The sequence below is a fragment of the Pan paniscus genome, chromosome 23 (assembly GCF_029289425.2).
Source record: "Pan paniscus chromosome 23, NHGRI_mPanPan1-v2.0_pri, whole genome shotgun sequence".
Taxonomy (NCBI): Eukaryota; Metazoa; Chordata; class Mammalia; order Primates; family Hominidae; genus Pan; species Pan paniscus.
The window spans coordinates 56,107,031-56,123,889 of record NC_085927.1 but is presented as its reverse complement, the minus strand read 5'-3'; the positions used below and the strand labels follow the sequence as shown (position 1 = coordinate 56,123,889).

The following is a 16,859-nucleotide window of genomic DNA, read 5'->3' as shown; positions in this document are numbered from 1 at the left end:
CTCCCAAAGTGCTGGGATTACAGGTGTGAGCCACTGCGCCCGGCCTCCCATTTTCTTGACTAGATGCCCCACCTACTTTTTTTTTTTTTCCCTTGAGATGGGAGTCTCACTCTGTTGCCCAGACTGCAGTGCAATGGCACGATCTTGGCTCACTGCAATCACTGCCTCCCAGGTTCAAGTGATTCTCCTGCCTCAGCCTCCCGAGTAGCTGGGATTACAGACGTGTGCCACCATGCTCAGCTAATTTTTGTATTTTTAGTAGAGACAGGGTTTCACCATGTTGGCCAGGCTGATCTCGAACTCCTGACATCAGGGGATCCACCCACCTCAGCCTCCCAAAGTGGTGGGATTACAGGCGTGAGCCACTGCACCTGGCCTGCCCCACCTACCTTAAGTTCAAGGAGAAGCCATCTCCCCAGGACCCAGCCCCAGGCCTGCACCACAGATGCTCAAAGACTTGGAGGAACTGATGAATTCATTTTAATCACAGAAATTTGCCTGGGCTTGAGCAAACTGTGGGGACTCAATAGATTTGGAGGCCTCCTCTCCCTTCTGAGAGGCCTGCCTGCTTCCTGCCCTGATGAATCCCTAATTTCAGTACAAACTGAGGAACTTGAAAAACATCTGTGCACTGGGACCGCCCCTCACAGGAGGGCTGAAAGCAGCACAGCTGAGTCAGCGGCACATTCAGCAGGCGTTCAGTGGGGAAGCAGGAGACAGAGGCGGTGCTCACAGGACCCGCTCCAGGCTTGTCACAGCCACACATCACAGCACTTTGGGTTTTGCCACAACAGAGCAGCTCTGAGCTCAGTCCTTGCACCTCAGAAGTGCATTTATGATTAAAATCATGCTCGACATGAAGCCCTGTTATGATGTGCAGTTTAAAAAGAGAAACGGGTCCAAATCAGCACCAACAGAGCCCCCCAGGGGGCTCCAAGACTCGCCCCAGAGACAGCAGGAGGACCCCATGTGCACGCTGATCTGTAAGAAGGGTGGTGGATGCAGCAGCAGGGGGCTGCGTCCAAAGGCAGCAGGTGGGGGCCTCTCATAGTGTGACCCTGGGCAGGCCACTCCCCTACCCTGGTACCCTCACCTGAAAAATGGGACAGCAACACAATGAGACAACAGAGACTGTCTAGAATATAAAGAAAAGAATGAAAAGGTCCATCCCAAGGGCAGCCTGGTGGGGACGGGGACAGGCAGTGGGGGGAGGCTGCCTCTGGAAGACCTGTCCCAGCAGAATCAGCCCCTACCTCTGCCCTGCCTTCCAACCTTTGAACCACCAGGCAGTAGACACATTCCCCTGGGAAACAGAATTTGCAAGGCAGGTGGAAAGAGCAGCACTCACACTGGCTGTGACTGCTGAAAAATGCTCATTGGCCCTTCTCGAGGACTGAAAGGAGATTCGGAATCACATTTAAAATTAACCCGTGACCCACTTCCTGTAAAACTGAAGATCACCCTCTAACAGCCCTAACAAACAGGCTCTGGCCGTCTCCTGACCCTAACCCGGTGGAGCAGCTGACTGGACGCAGTGACGCCACCACTGAGGTTCTACAGGGTGGAGGCGGCCAGGCTGGCTCACTGCATGAGGTGGACGGTAGCTGCCTTGCGGATGAGCCGCTCGGTCAGGGGCGAGTTGGGCTTCAAGGCATCACGCTCCATCAGAAGGCTCCTGTGGAAACAGACACAGAGGTCCTGTTACAGAACCTTCTAGAGGGATGTGGGGCCTGGTGGTCCCTTGGTCCCAAGGCAGAACACAGGCAGGCTAGACTGCGGCACTGAGGGAACAGCAAGGGCCAAGGCCCAGGGGCAGGAGGCCTGGCCTCAGTTTGGGGAGAGGTGAGGATGGGAGGGCACAGACCTCCAGCGCAGGAAGCCACACCCGAGATGGGGCACAACAGGTGGCAGTGGGGAAAACCCAGGTTTGAAGAGAGAAGACCCAGGTACGGTTTGAGGTAAAGACCCTGCTGTGGACTGAATGTCTGTGTCCAGGCTAAATGTATATGTTGAAGCCCAGATGCCCAAGGTGATGGTATTAGGAACAGGGCCTCTTGGAGGTGATTAAGTCATGAGGGTGGGGCCCTTGTGAATGGGATTAGTGCCCTTATAAGAAGAGATAGGTGTGGTGGCTCACCCCTGTAATCCCTGCACTATGGAAGGATGAGGCAGGAAGATTCCTTGAGCCCAGGAGTTTGAGTTTACAGTGAACTGTGATCACACCACTGCATTCCAACCTGGATGACCGAGTGAGACCTTGCCTCTAAAAATATAAAAAAATTTAAAAAGAAAGAAGAAAGAAGAGACGTGAAAGAATTAGCACTCAAAGGAAAGGTCATGTGAGGACACAGCAAGAAAGTGGCTGTCCACAAGCCAGGAAGAGAGGCCTCAGCAGAAACTGAACCCAGCCAGGCCTTGTTCCTGGACATTCCAGCCTCCAGAACTGTGAGACAGTGCATGCCTACTGTGCAAGCCGCCCAGACTGTGGCACTTTTTTAAAAAATTTTTTGAGATAGAATCTCCCTCGGTCACTCAGGCTGGAGTGCAATGACGCGATCTCGGCTCACTGCAACCTCCACCTCCCAGGTTCAAGCGATTCTCCTGCCTCAGGCTCCCGACTAGCCGGGATTACAGGTACCCACCACCACGCCCGGCTAATTTTTTGTATTTTTAGTAGAGGCGGAGTTTCACCATATTAGCCAGGCTGGTCTTGAACTCCTGACCTCAGGTGATCCACCCGCCTTGGCCTCCGAAAGTGCTGGGATTACAGGCATGAGCCACCGTGCCCGGCCTGTCTGTGGCACTTTTAAAATAACAACCCAAACTGACTAAGACAGCCCCCAAACACCTGAAAACAGTGGTTCTGGAGGGCGTGGGTGGTGTGAAGGGGCTGGGGCCGGGCACTCATTGTGGGGGGCACCATGGCTGGGGGTGGAAGGTTTCCCACCTTGAGGGCTGGTGAGCTGTGCTGATGGCCCCATGGATGCTGCCTGGTAGCAGGACAGGACTTGGAGAGAAGGCCCCCTCCACGTCTCCTAATGCAGTCGGCTCCCTGTGCAGCCTGCTCTCCCCCTGCCCTCCCCCACTGGGCCCCGCAGAAGGCCACATCGGCACTGCCGCACTGCCCCACAGATGTCACCCCAGCTCCACCCTCAGCCCTCCTGTCCACACAGCCACTTTCCCCACCGCTGCTGCCAGAGGCACCAACTCCCACCCACACCACAGCCTGAGCTCCCCAGGGGGCTTGACCACTAAAGAAACACGCACGGTTTTGCCTACGGCCATGGAAGGTGAAAGCGGGGAGCATGCGTCCAAGACATTTTACAGTTCTAGGCGGTTCCAGTGCTGCCAGCCAGACCTGTTTCATGAGTACCACAGAACCTGTACAGCTCAGTTTGGGTTACCCTGCCTGGAGGGAGCTGCGCTGGTGCACCTGCGCCTAAACCACTGGGCTTGTCACCAGCCAAGGGCCTCCTGTGGACCCGGGCTGCCACCTGCTCTCACAGCACACCTTCCCCACCAGGCACCCCATGACTCCTCTATTCTTCCTTTCACTTATGTCTGAGGGTCGCAGGGACATGGGCAAGGAGAGGTGTCAAACTCGCCGCTCAGGCACACAGGGGCTACGCGGCTGCTGGCCAAGAGCTCAGCAGCCTAAGTGGAGGGAGGCAAGCTGGGCCATGGAAGCACCAAGGCTGCTGGCAATGGTGAGGGCTCTTTGGAGTTCCCCCAGCACTCTCATCTGCCAGCTATGCCACCCTCCTGACACTCGCCTGCCAGCCACACCACCCTCCTAACACTCACCCTCCAGCCATGCCACCCTAACACACCTTCCAGCCACGCCACCCTCCTAACACTCAACCACCAGTCACGCCACCCTAACACCCTCCAGCCACGCTGCCCTAACACTCACCCTCCAGCCATGCCACCCTAACACTCACCCTCCAGCCACACCACCCTCCTAACACCCTCCAGCCACGCCACCCTCCTAACACTCACCCTCCAGCCCCACCACCCCCCTAACACTCACCCTGCAGCCCCACCACCCTCCTAACACCCTCCAGCCACGCTGCCCTAACACTCACCCTCCAGCCATGCCACCCTAACACTCACCCTCCAGCCACACCACCCTCCTAACACCCTCCAGCCATGCCACCCTCCTAACACTCACCCTCCAGCCCCACCACCCTCCTAACACTCACCCTCCAGCCCCACCACCCTCCTAACACTCACCCTCCAGCCCCACCACCCTCCTAACACTCACCCTCCAGCCCCACCACCCTCCTAACACCCTCCAGCCACGCTGCCCTAACACACTCACCCTCCAGCCATGCCACCCTAACACTCACCCTCCAGCCCCACCACCCTCCTAACACTCACCCTGCAGCCCCACCACCCTCCTACCAGCCCCATGCCTGGCCTGGCTAAACCCACTGTGCTTTCGGGTCTGCCCTCAGCTGCTGCTCCCTCAGTGCGAGTTTACGTGTGTACGGGACTGATTGCTCCCTGTCGCTCCCCCGACTACAGATGGGCTCCTGGTAGCCAGTGACTGGTGTGCCTGCTCACTGCTCCCTCTCGGTACCCAGCACAGGCAGGCAGGTGAAATGAGCTGAGGTCTAACTGAGCATTAGGTGTTGGCCAGGTGCAAAAGGAGAAAGGGTGTTCCAAGCGTGCAAAGGCCCAGGAGCCTGAAAGAGTAGGACGTGTTTACGTACCCAGGTAGCTTAGCATGGCTAAAAGGGAGTGGGCTGGGGAGGGTGGGAGGTTGGGCCTGGGGTGGGGCTGGCTCCACTTGGTCACATTGAGCCTGCTAACAAAGGAGAACCAAATTCCCCACAGCCTCCCGACCTCACAGCCTCAGAAGCAGGAGCATCTCGGGCCAAGGGTGGTGGGGCTTCCAGGCACTCCCGAGGTCTGCAGGGAGAGCCTGTGAAGGTCGGGAGTGCTGGGCAGGGGCCAGGAGCTCACCGGGCTACGTTCTTATGGACGCTGGAGGTGCAGTTTAAGGCCGTGTGAATCAGCAGCTGGTTGAAGACGTCTCTCTGAAATGTCAATCGGGCATGTGAGTCTCCTGTACCTCAGGATGGGGGAGGCGAGCCCCTGCCCACCGCGGGCTGCCTGCTCTCCAGGGAGACAGTGGTGTTGATGCCACACCCTCAACGACGAACTTACAGGGCGGGAGTGTGAGAGACACGTTCACATCCACATTGTTGGCACCAACACCATGGGAGAAACTTGGGGGCTGCAGGGCGCCCAGACTCCCTGGCCCAGGCCCTAGGCACCCCAGCTGGCGGCCATCAGCTCACCTGGGCATTGCTCCCACCGAGCTGGACGATCCGGTAGCGGATGGGCAGGAGCAGCTCCAGGACGCGGTCAGGGTTCCCGTCCTCAGCCTCCACCAGGGCCTGGCACAGGGGCAGCCCCACGTCTCGGGCCAGGAGGTGCTGGCAGTTCTCCCCTGGGGATCTGCGAACCCAAGACGGTGCCCTCAGCTGCCTGCCCATCACAGAACATCCGGGAAGGGCAGAGCCATTTCTTCCTCAGCGAGGTGTCCCTGGTCCAGTGCCTGACACATGCCACACTGATGAGGTGAGGTGACAGGCGGGGCAGCCCATCGAGGGGACAGGACAGGGCACTGAGCTCAGACCTGGATTGGAGTTTGCCCATTTCCAGCTACCTGGTCCCCCACCTTCCAGCCTCAGTTTGCTCATCTGTAAGCAGGCATAACAGTGCCAATCTAACGGAACCGTCAGGATTGCTGATAATACAGGCAAAGGCCTGGCACTGCAAGTCAAGGCAATCATCATCCCCAGAAGGGAATGGGCAGGGCAGCCCAGGTCCTCCAGGTCAGCCCTCACCAGCTCTTGCCAGGCACCAGCCCTGATTTAGATGGGGAAACTGAGGTTCAGAGCACAGAAGCACCTCGTCCAGGACCTCAGGGCCTGTAAGCAGCAGGTGTCTCTGGCTTCAGGGCTTCACTGTGTCCTCTCCACGGGAGGCAGCCCTGTGACCCTGCGGATCTCATACCCACCCTGGGGATGGAGGCAGCTCTGTGTCTTGGGGCAACCAGTTGTACAGCTGTGGGTGCACACACCTTGGGGGTCTGCACCAGGGGATGCACATCTATAGGGGTGCACACCTGGGAGCTGCCTCCATGGGCATCCCCCCTGCTGCACTCACAGGCGGGGCAGGCACTGAACAAGTCTCGGCATGGCCCTAGCACCCCCTCACCCTCTCGGCAGGGTGAGGACCCCCACCCCGAGAAGGCCCCTCTGCATACTCGCTGGCGTCCCGCAGGGTGGTCAGCAGCTCCTGTGTGGTCTGGGGGTCGTGTGCACCCAGGGATGCCATCAGGAAGTGTGCGTCATTGAACAGCAGGATGTGGTCTCGGCTGTGCTTCCGGGCCACAGGCAAGACATCCTGCCACCGCTGGCCCACAGACACTCCTGAGGACATGGGGAGGAGACCCAGGGCCTGGAGTGAGGCTCTGGGGCATGTCCCGTGCAAGGGCCTCCCTCACAGCGCTTCCCTTGGAGGCCTTGATGACCCTGTCCCAGGTGAGAGGCCGAGGAGGTGGGCAGGGCCACGGGCAGCGTCTGGCCTTGTGCTTAGGCCTCTATTAGGACTGTCTAATTATAGAGGCCATAGACGCGTAAGTAGGAAGCACATTTTAAAAAGTGTCAAAGGTTATTAAATAAAGCCTCTGGCCGCTTTGACAAACTCTAGGCCTCTTGGATCCCCCGGCCTTCCCACACAACCCTTGGCTTCCCCATGGATCCCCCGACCTCCCCAAGGATCCCCCAGGCTCCCCACTTTTCTCTGGGTCTCCAGCCTCAGCCTGCCCTTCCCACAGGTGGACTCCCTGGCTCCCGTGCCCCTCAGCCTGCTGTTGGCCCATCTGACCACATCAAGCCTGCCCTCCAGCCCCTTGTCCCGCAGCAGGCTGCTGGCTTCTATGTCCAGGTAGCTTTGGATGGTCTGCTTTCTCTGAGAGTAACTCTTTCCCTTGTCTCTGCCCAGCAAGCCCCACATATGCTTCGGTAGCTCACATTTCACCTCCACTAGGAAGCCTTCTGAATCTCTAGAAACAGCCTGCCATGCCCTCCCTCAGGTCCCTGAATTGCTCAGCCCAGGCCTGCAGCCCTCATCGTACTGCTGATCCAGGGCCTAGCCCAGGCCTCTGTGGTTCCAGGGTGACTCTGCTGAGCCTGAGACAAGGGGAGAACCATCTGGCACCCCAGTGGTTGGCTAGAGCCCTCAAGAGCCCCCAGAGCTGTGGTTGGTCCCTCCAGGCTACCTGCAGAGCATGACAAGGTTGAGAAACCTGTCTACAATCCCAGGGAGTTGAGAAACTCTCTCATGTTTTAGGAAAGGAGGTGGCATCGAGACAGGTGGCCAGGTGCTACCAGTGCCCCGAAGGTTTGGCAGGCAGGCCAGCCATGGGAACAGCACAGCAGGTGCCGCCCTGGGTGCAGAGCTGGAGGGATCCACATCGAGGAGCAGTGGGAACTGGAAGAAAGAGTAGTGTGGCCTGGACACCCTCTCCAGCTTTGGGCCAGCTGGGAGGCAGCTGCAGAACGGTACCCAAGGCAGTGGCCAGGCCTGCAAAGGGGTCTGGAGCAGCTCACCCATGAGCTCTTGCCCAACCCTGGGCCTAGGCCACAGCACCCTCTCCTCATGATGTGGGAGGAAGAGGCAGAAGCCAGTGGGGCTGCGGGGATGGCTACCTTCCATCTGCAGGCGGTAGAGCATGGAGCTGCTGTCCACCATGTCCAGCATTGCACCGTTGGCCTGCAGGCTGGGAAGGATCTGGAAGACAGGGCGGCCAAGGCGGGCTCAGCGGGTGGGCCAGATGATGGGGCTGCAGGCACAGCCAGGGTCAGCCTGTCCAGGTGGGGTGGGGCCTGCATAGAGCAAGCCCTCTGCCACTGTCCCCATCACCTCAACTGACAGGCCCATCACCCTTGCCTGGGGTGTAGACTGCTCCAAGCACTAGAGGGGTCACCAGGTAGACCTGAAGAAAGAGCCCACTGCATTGCATACCCAGGGCCCAGGCCAGGCCCAAAGCATCTGCCACCTCCCACCCCTGGGCCTCAGACCACACTGGTGGGAGGGCTGTCTGTCCGATCACGTTTCTAGACTCAGCTTTGCTGAGGAGGCCACCTCGAGCTCACGGTGTATGTCACCCTTCATTTCTTTCTTTCTTTTTTTTTTTTTGAGATAGTCTCCCTCTGTCGCCCAGGCTGGAGTGCAAATGGCGCAATCTTGGCTAACTGCAACCTCCGCCTCCTGGGTTCAAGCAATTATCCTGCCTCAGCCTCCTAAGTAGCTGGGATTACAGGTGCCCACCACCACATGCAGCTAGTTTTTGTATTTTTAGTAGAGACGGGATTTCACCACGTTGGCCAAGTTGGTCTCGAACTCCTGACCTCAGGTGATCTACCTGTCTCAGCATCCCAAAGTGCTGGGATTACATGTGTGAGCCACCGTGCCCGGCCCACCCTTCATTTCTTACTACAGCTTCCTGACTGTGTAGAAAGGATTACTTCAAGGGAAATTTACTGTGTGTTTTTCTCTGATGTTTAGATCCCCAGATCACAAGCATTTCTGTGGTCCCAGGCTTTTCTGATGAAGCCATCCCTGGGGTCCTTGGGAGCTGTGAGTCAGGCTTCAGGCTTTTTTTTTCCCCCCTCTCAAAAGAATGCCTGGGCCCGGGGAGGAGGAATGGGGAGTTAGTGTTTAATGGGTATAGGCTTTCAGTTTGGGTAGATGAAGAATGTTCTGAAAATGGAGGGTGGTGATGGTTGCAAAATGTGAATGCACTTAATGCCACAGAGCTATACACTTTTTTTTTTTTTTTTTTTTGAGACAGGGTCTCACTCTGTCACCCAGGCTGGAGTGCAGTAGCGTGATCTTGGCTCACTGTAACCTCTGCCTCCTGGGTTCAAGTGATTCTCGTGCCTCAGCTCCCCGAGTAGCTGGGATTACAGGTGCCCACCACCACGCCTATCTACTTTTTTTGTATTTTTAGTAGAGACAGGGTTTCACCATGTTGGCCAGGCTGGTCTTGAACTCTGACCTCAAATGATCCACCCGCCTCGGACTCCCAAATTACTGGGATTACAGGTGTGAGCCACCACACCCGGCCTTGTACACGTAATTTTATGTTATTTTTATTTTATCACAGCAAAGAAAAAAAATTCCAGCCAATCGCACCATTGCACTCCAGCCTGGGCAACAAGAGCAAAACTCTGTCTCAAAAAAAAAAAAAAAAAAAATTCCTATGGGTAGACCAGTTGTCTTACCAAAGAAAAGTGATCTGAAAGGGCTGGAGGAGAGTCCACAATTGCAGAGGTGAGGCCCTTAGATGTGTAAATCTATCAGCACCCTCGGGTTGAGGAGGGCCAACCACTGCCCCCATCATAGGCAGGGTTACAACATTGCTCTTGGCAAAATTAACCCCATGAGGCCTTACACAAGAAATGTGTTCTTGCTCCAGCTGTTTTTCTGGCTGGGACAATTCTGATGAACTCAAAAATCTGGTCTCTTTGAGACTCAAAGGCAAAATGCTGCAACAAACCAAACACGGTGTGAATGCAACTTACGTGGGTATCGTAGATGGTCAGCGCGGCCTCATATTCGCCCTGGAAGAATAAAGTTCTCCTTATTAAACCCTGGAGAAGGCAAAGTGTAATGCTGGGACGTGAACTGAGAACGGCCAGGCCAAAGACCCCTGAGCACATGGTCTCCGGCCTCCACCTCCTCTCAGTGGGGGACGGACGGTGTCTTGGTGGCATTAGGGATGGGAGAAGGTGAACCCGCTTCCAACCGGGGCTTTGGTTCCCCAGTGTAGAAAGCACAGCAGCACCTGTGCCACCACCACTGAAGAAACAGTTGCTGTGGAAGCATTCTCTCTCCTAGTGGAAAGTTAATATAGGTATTGCTCATACTAACTGCTGCAAGCTTTTTCATGTATTTCTTTCTAGCCTTTTTCTTTCTTTTTTTTTTTTTTTTTTGAGATGGGGTCTCACTCTGTCACCCAGGCTGGAGTGCAGTGGCACAATCTCGGCTCACTATAACCTCTGCGTCCCAGGTTCAAGCCATTCTCATGCCTCAGCCTCAGGACTACAGGGAGGCGCCACCATGCCTGGCTAATTTTTGTATTTTTAGTAGAGATGGGGTTTTACCATGTTGCCCAGGCTGCTCTCAAACTCTTGATCTCAAGTTATTTGCCTGCCTTGGCCTCTCAAAGTGCTGGGATTACAGGCATGAGCCACTGTGCCCAGCTGCCTTTTTCTTTTCTGCATATGTTTCCTCTCCTGTACATTTAGCTGGGCTCTGTGCTGTCTTCCAGACACTGTATCATCACATTCCCATGTCATGACAGGGCCCTCATGTTCTCAGCATTTCTCACTTTATGGACATTCTGGGAGCTTCTAGCTTTTGTGCACGATAAGGAGCACTGCAAGTGACAGTCTTGTACATGGAACCCTGTGGCGGAATCACTGGGGTCAAGGGTGTCCTGAGCAGCTGCCCCATAGCCTGGCTCCCGTTGGAAGATCTCATGGCCCAGGCAGGTACACCCTGCAGGGTTGGGGCTTGGCTCTCCACTCCAGCCACAGGCACTCGCTCTGAATGGTCTCTGCAAGTTATACACCACAGATGTGATTTCCAGGCCTCCACAGTGAAAAAATCCCTAAAAAGGTTGAAGCCTGGAGTGCTCTTTGGAAATGTTAATGCTCCATTGTATCAGGGCTCCAATGGATGTGAATACATAGCAAAAGCTAGAAAAATCTTTCTCCCTCTAGACATCTTTACAGGATAAGACAGTGCAAACAGACGGTCACCTTACCTTCTCAATCAGATATAAAGCCCAGTGCCAATAGTTATGACAAGCCAACATATCAGAGTCCTGGAGAAAAAAAAAACGAGAATTTATGAAAAGTCTGAAGGCCTATGGGAAAAAAACAAATGTTGTTTTGTGCTAATGCAGAAACCATCATCTTTTTTTTTTTTTTTTGAGACTAAGTCTGGCTCTGTTGCTCAGGCTGGAGTGTAGTGACATGATCTTGGCTCACTGCAACCTCTGCCTCCCGGGTTCAAGCCTCCTGCCTCAGTCTCCTGAGTAGCTGGGATTACAAGTGTGCACCACACGCCCGGCTAATTTTTGTATCTTTGGTAGAGACAGGGTTTCACCATGTTGGCCAGGGTGGTCTCGAACTTCTGACCTCAGGTGATCCGCCCGCCTCAGCCTCCCAAAGTGCTGGGATTACAGGCATGAGCCACCGCGCCTAGCTACAGAAACCATCATCTTTGAGTGCAGGAAACAATATTCTGCACTAGGTGCCTCCAGGCCACATAATCTTCCACTCCGAAGGGCGGTGAAGAAATTATGCTGCATTTACCAAGGAGGAAACTGAGGCTAGGGGAGGTTCCCAACCTACTCGCCTGAGCTGGGGAGCAGCAGCCCCAGGACTGGTGCAGAGGAAGTTACTTCAGCAACTCCAGCTTTGCCTTCCTCACATGTGAAGTTGAGAAAAGGATTAACAGAGCCACTCCACAGGGAGGTGTGAGGCCCATGGGTGTCTAAACAGCTCAGGGCACTTGGATAAAACTGCAAGGATCAGCCGGGCACAGTGGCTCATGCCTGTAATCCCAGTACTTTGGGAGGCCGAGGCAGAAGGATCAATTGAGCCCAAGAGTCCAAGACCCACCTGGGCAACATAGGGAAGAGACCCTGTCTCTCTAAAAAAAATTTTTTTTTTTTAATTACCCAGGTGTGGTGGCACACACCAGTAGTCCCAGCTATTTGGGAGGCCGAGGTGGAAGGATCGCTCGAGCCCAGGAGGTCGAGGCTGCGGTGAGCCCTGATTGTGCCACTGCACTCCAGCTTGGGCGACAGAGAGAGAACTTGTCTCAGAAAAAACAAAAAACAAAAACCTGCAGAGATCAACAGGCCCAGGGCCACACTCCAACAGGTGCTGGCAAAGCCCCGAGAGCCAGGGGAGTGGGTGGTATGTGGGTGGCTACCTTAGGCTGCCCTCAGTATGAAGCAGTGTTAAAGTAGGACCTGTGCTGGGCTCAGAGCTGGCCCCTGCTAGGGTATTTCCAAGCTCAGGAGACTGGACTCGTGATCCTCAACAAGCGAGAGTGCCCAGCACTCAGAAACCTCAAACAAACCTCAGTGTCCCTGAGAAGGGAACCTGACCGCTGCCCCCTTGACAGAGCCGAATCTGGAGGCCCGAGGATCCTCCGCAGCGAGGCTCAGACTGCATGGCCCCTGCTTGGGAGCCAAGTGCACACCCTTCCCTGATTTCTTGCTGCCCCAAATACAAAGCAGGTATTCAGTAAACGCTGAGTGAGCGACGCTGTGTCCCTGTCCCAGGGGAGGCCCCATCTCCCTTGAGCCCAATAGGCTCACCTGATGCAGCCCCGTCTGTCCAGAGGGCCCACCTCCACCATGGTGCTAGCCTTTCCTTCTCTGAGGCCTCTGCAGGCGTTTCTGCCTCTGCCTGGACACCACCTTGCCTCCCCTGGAAAGAGGGACTGACAAGGCCTCCTGCACAGCCCATGTCCGCCTTGTACCTGGGCTCTAGGACACCAAAGTAAGCAGCTCTCCTCTCCCTCACAGGCCACTGTAGGCCTTGGAGGCCTTGCTCAAGCTACTGACGGGCTGGGATGCCCTCCATCTTCCCCCTCTGTGTGGCACACACCTGCTCATCCTTCAGTAGCCAACTCAGAGGTTGCCCCCTCCAGGATGCCTTCCCTAGCCACTGTCCCCCCAAGCCCAGTTGAGTTTAATGCTTCCTCTGTGTTTCCACATCCCACAGAGGGTCCCCGTCATGGTGCAGCTCATGCGCTTTGAAGAGGCTGCTCGCTCCTCCTGACCAGGCCCTGTGAGGACAGAGAAGTCTGGGCTGGACCCTCAGTGGAGTCCCTAGGGCAAGGTATGGGCCTGGGGTGGGGACTGGAATCTTGACTGCATTCTGCTCAGCAGCCAAACACCTGAGGCAGGAGCAGGTGGAGGAGGAGAGGGAACCCCGAGAATTAAGCCATGCCCTGTAACTCTTGTCCATAAAGCCTTGGCCTGACTCAAGGGGATGCACTGAATTTCCCAGGGAGGTGACCCATTGACAAGCATCATACCTTCCAGAGGGTCTCTGAGTGCTGCATGAATTCCAACCCATCCTTGATCTCTGCTTTCATCTCGTGGATGTGAGCGATGGTGTGCACCGACCATGCGTCTGTCGGGTTAATAGACAAAGCCTACGCAGGGTGCGGGGAAGAGGATTCCAGATAAAGCAGATCAGTCAGGCTGCCGGGGCAGGCGACGACAGGTCTCTAAGGGGCAAGAGGCGCCTGGGCTGAACGGGGTGGAGCAAGTGGGGGGACAGGGCTCTGACTCAAAACACTGACAATTAGCACCACTTCCTGCCTGCCCGGGCACACCAGCTCATGGGTCTCACTGCCCAGTTCACAGATGAGGAAGCTGAGTCTTAGGGAGGCTATGTGACTTCACCCAGCTGGACGGCAGCAGGATCTTTCTAAAGCCAGGGCTCAGACCCAAGCCCACAGCATTCTGCATACAGCTGAGGCGCTTGCAAAACATACCCGCCCTCTCTGGGCCTCAGCTGCCGCCTGGAAGGCCACGGATGCTGCCTTTCTCTTAGAGAAGTGGTTACTGCCCGTGTGAACTATCAAGTCCTCCAGTGGCTGTGACTGCCTCTTCCCACTACCATATATGTGAGGACATGTGGCTTTCTGGGTGCAGAAACAGCTGGCTCTGAGGTTATCACAGTTCATGACAACAGCCGCTCCCATGACCTGTGAGCTTGACAGCGACCAGCGAGGCAGGCAGGACTCATGGAATGATCCTCCCCTCCTAGCTGTTTCTTTCTTCTATTTATGTGTTCAGCTCATGTTTGCTAAGCATCTACTCAGCCCGAGTCAGAGCTTAGAAAATGGAGCAGTAAACTGAGGCTCACAGAAGCCCCATTGCCTGGCCTGTGCCCAGGTCCCCCATGCCAAATCATGAGTTCCCGCCAGCCCCACTGCCTCAGTCTCCCCACGCCTTTCATAGGGGTCCAGAAGCCCCAAGCTCTTCTGCCCTGGCCCAGCACCTCCTGTGAGGCTTTTGGCAGGAGGTCGGCCCCAGCAAGCCCTGCCTCCCTGCCCACCACTCAGCTTTTGTGGGCCCAGCCCACTCCATGTGGGAACAGAGGGAAAGAAAGTGTGTCTGTAGGGGACCGTGGGCATCCCTGGGCAGGGGCTCTGAGTACAGGACACTTGGGCACAGTCTAAGCAGGGTGGGCGTGGGGCCCCGAGACGGGACCCTGCTAAGCATGCTGCTTTCACGAATGGCAGGAGTGAAGGGTGGTGGCTGTCACCAGCTCTGATGAGCTGACTGGCATCTTCCCTCTCTTGGAGCCCTCCAGTGGTTCCGTGGGAAGGAGTCCAAACTGCATTCCCAGGCTACAAGGCCCAGTAGAATCCAGTCCTCACCTGCCCCTCTACAGCCCTGGCTCCTGGCGCCCTGGCTTGCCGCCTCCTCCCTAAGCCTCCACCCATTGAGCCACTTGGATGGAGCTCCAGGTCCCCAAGCTCTGTGGCTGTGGCTGTGCCTGCTGCCTGCCTGCTCCTGCCCTGGCTCCTCCTACCCTCACCAGCCTGGGGCTGCAGACACAGAGCCCATGTGTTACCACTCCTGGCCCCGTCACAGCCTGCTTTTCCTGCCCAGTAGTTGTCTGTGGGGTGCTGGTGTTGAAGACAAAGAGTTGGTGCCTTCAAGACAAGGGACAGGAGGCGAAAGGGGAGCAATGGAGAAGGGAGGGGACCCTATCCACCACTTCTTGCTCCTTGCAAGGCATGGGTTTGCATGTTTTTTTGGCCACCCTCAGTGCGGGGGACTTGCCACATCTGGTTTGCCACAGCTACCCTTGTCCAGAGCTTCTCCAAATGTCCCAGGAGCTCTCAGGTGCCCAGATGGATGCCACCCACAGGAGGGCCCAGCTGCCATGGTCTCCAAGGGACTTTCCTACAGCTGACCCCTGGATGGTGCTGTCTGGTCACCCAGGCCATGGAACCAAGACTGTCAGAAAGCCACTCGGGTCCCCCACCTGCCCTGACTCAGAGTTAAAGCAAAGAACACATCACTCAAGCCTCAAGTCTCGGATTCTGTAATCAGAGCAGTCTTCAGAGAGCGCAGCGACCCTTGGGCCCCAATGCTGTCTCCCAGAGAGGGTGCTGCAGGCCGACTAGGGCAACTACTAGGGGAAGAACCCCAGCCAGGATGTTGGGAGGTGGGGCCTGGAGCAGGCAGCTGAAAGGACAGCCGTTGCCAGGTAGCCTGGGTAGAATCCGGCTCTGCCATCTCTGAGCCATGTGGTCTTAGGCAGGCTCTAGCCTTGGCCTCTGAGCCTTGGGCCTCTCATCTGGGCAACAAGGAGTTGGACATCACGTGGGCAGAGCTGTGTGGATGCAAGCAGACACACATAAAGTGCCACACAGAGCCGGGCACAGGAGAAGCTGTCACTCCCTTGTGCATGGCAGCCCCTCCATGGGCCTCAGTTTCCACTCCTGCAAGAAGAGGAGTAGAGGAGAGGGACCCCCAGAGCGTGAGACCACACGCGCCCCAGGCCTGACAGCTGCAGCCTGCCACCCAGCCCTGGGCCCAGGTACACATGGGCACCCAGCAATGATCATGACTGGCGAACATCACTCAGCTCCCTGAACCTCTGGTGCCGTGAGTGATGCTTAGAAATGCGAAGTTCAGGAAGGAAGAGCCAACGCTTATTTACACTTCTCCTCCTACAAAGTCCTGTCCCAGCAGGGCAGTGTGGGCTCCGGAGCCAGGCAGAGCTGGTGGGAGCCCAGACCTGCCATTCTGTGCAACCCTAAGTGAGCAGGCTGACCACAGGCTCCCTGTACCCCATCAACCTCATCTGTAGATGTGGATCCAGTGTTAGCCAAGGAACGTGGCTCTGGGGACTTTGGGGGGCCACAGGTGAATGACAGCCCCTGGCGGGCGGCAGCTGCTCACACTAACATGAGCTCCCCAGTCTCTCTGAGGAAGTGAGACCAGGGATGGGGTTCGCCGGGGTCACACATGAATGGTGACCCTCATATGCCCCGGTCCAGCCAACGGCTACTCCCTGAGGGGTCAGGCACCTTAGGAAGGACCCACTTACCTCTTTGGCGAGTTTTTCTGCCCGGTCGTAGAAGTTGGTTTCCATCAAGCCAAAAGAGTAGATGCCTTTCACATAGCTAAAAACAGAAAAAAATATCTCAGAATACAAGAAGATGGATGGGTAGCAGGTTGAACTGTGTCCCCGCAAAGATACACTGAGGTCCTAACTGCCAGCACTGGGAATGTGACCTTCTTTGGAAACAGGGTCTTTGCAGAGGTAGTAAGTTTAGAGGAGGTCACACGGGATCAGGGTGGGCCCTAGCGCAATGACTGGTGTCCTTACAAGAGGGCCGTGTGAAGACGCAGATGCCGAGGGAAGGCGGCAGGTAAAGACCAAGGCAGAGTGACACAGCTGCGAGCCAAGGGACTTCAAGGAACTCTGGGCACCACCAGAAATCGGAAGAGGCAGGAAGGACCCACCCCTGAGGCTCTGAGGGCACTGCCTTTGCTGACACCTTAGATGGGACTCTTGGCCCTCAAAGCTGTAAGTACCTGTCTGCTGCTCCAAACCACCCAGTTTGCAGCCCTTTGCTACAGCAACCGCAGGAGACTAACGCAACCTCCAACCCCACGCCAAGCTCTGTGCTTGTCAGCAATTCCGTGCTTCCGACTGGTGAGGGGCAAGGTGAACATTACATCCGCACAATCATCCCCAAGCCCAGCACGGAGAGCG

General features: G+C 56.2%; 1 protein-coding gene across 1 annotated transcript in view; it reads right to left on the bottom strand.

Annotated features, from left to right (window-relative positions):
* Nucleotides 1-457: 457 nt before the first annotated feature.
* Nucleotides 458-16,859, bottom strand: part of TTC38 (tetratricopeptide repeat domain 38) — a 28,623-nt gene continuing 12,221 nt past the window's right edge. The window contains exons 6-14 of the mRNA XM_003812380.4: nt 16,188-16,263; nt 13,147-13,266; nt 10,853-10,912; nt 9,606-9,644; nt 7,728-7,809; nt 6,281-6,446; nt 5,307-5,466; nt 4,969-5,042; nt 458-1,675 (exon numbers count right to left, since the gene is read on the bottom strand). Of these exons, the coding sequence (XP_003812428.3) occupies nt 1,582-1,675; nt 4,969-5,042; nt 5,307-5,466; nt 6,281-6,446; nt 7,728-7,809; nt 9,606-9,644; nt 10,853-10,912; nt 13,147-13,266; nt 16,188-16,263 (871 nt within the window). The 3' untranslated portion in view covers nt 458-1,581. The remainder of the gene's footprint in view (nt 1,676-4,968; nt 5,043-5,306; nt 5,467-6,280; nt 6,447-7,727; nt 7,810-9,605; nt 9,645-10,852; nt 10,913-13,146; nt 13,267-16,187; nt 16,264-16,859) is intronic.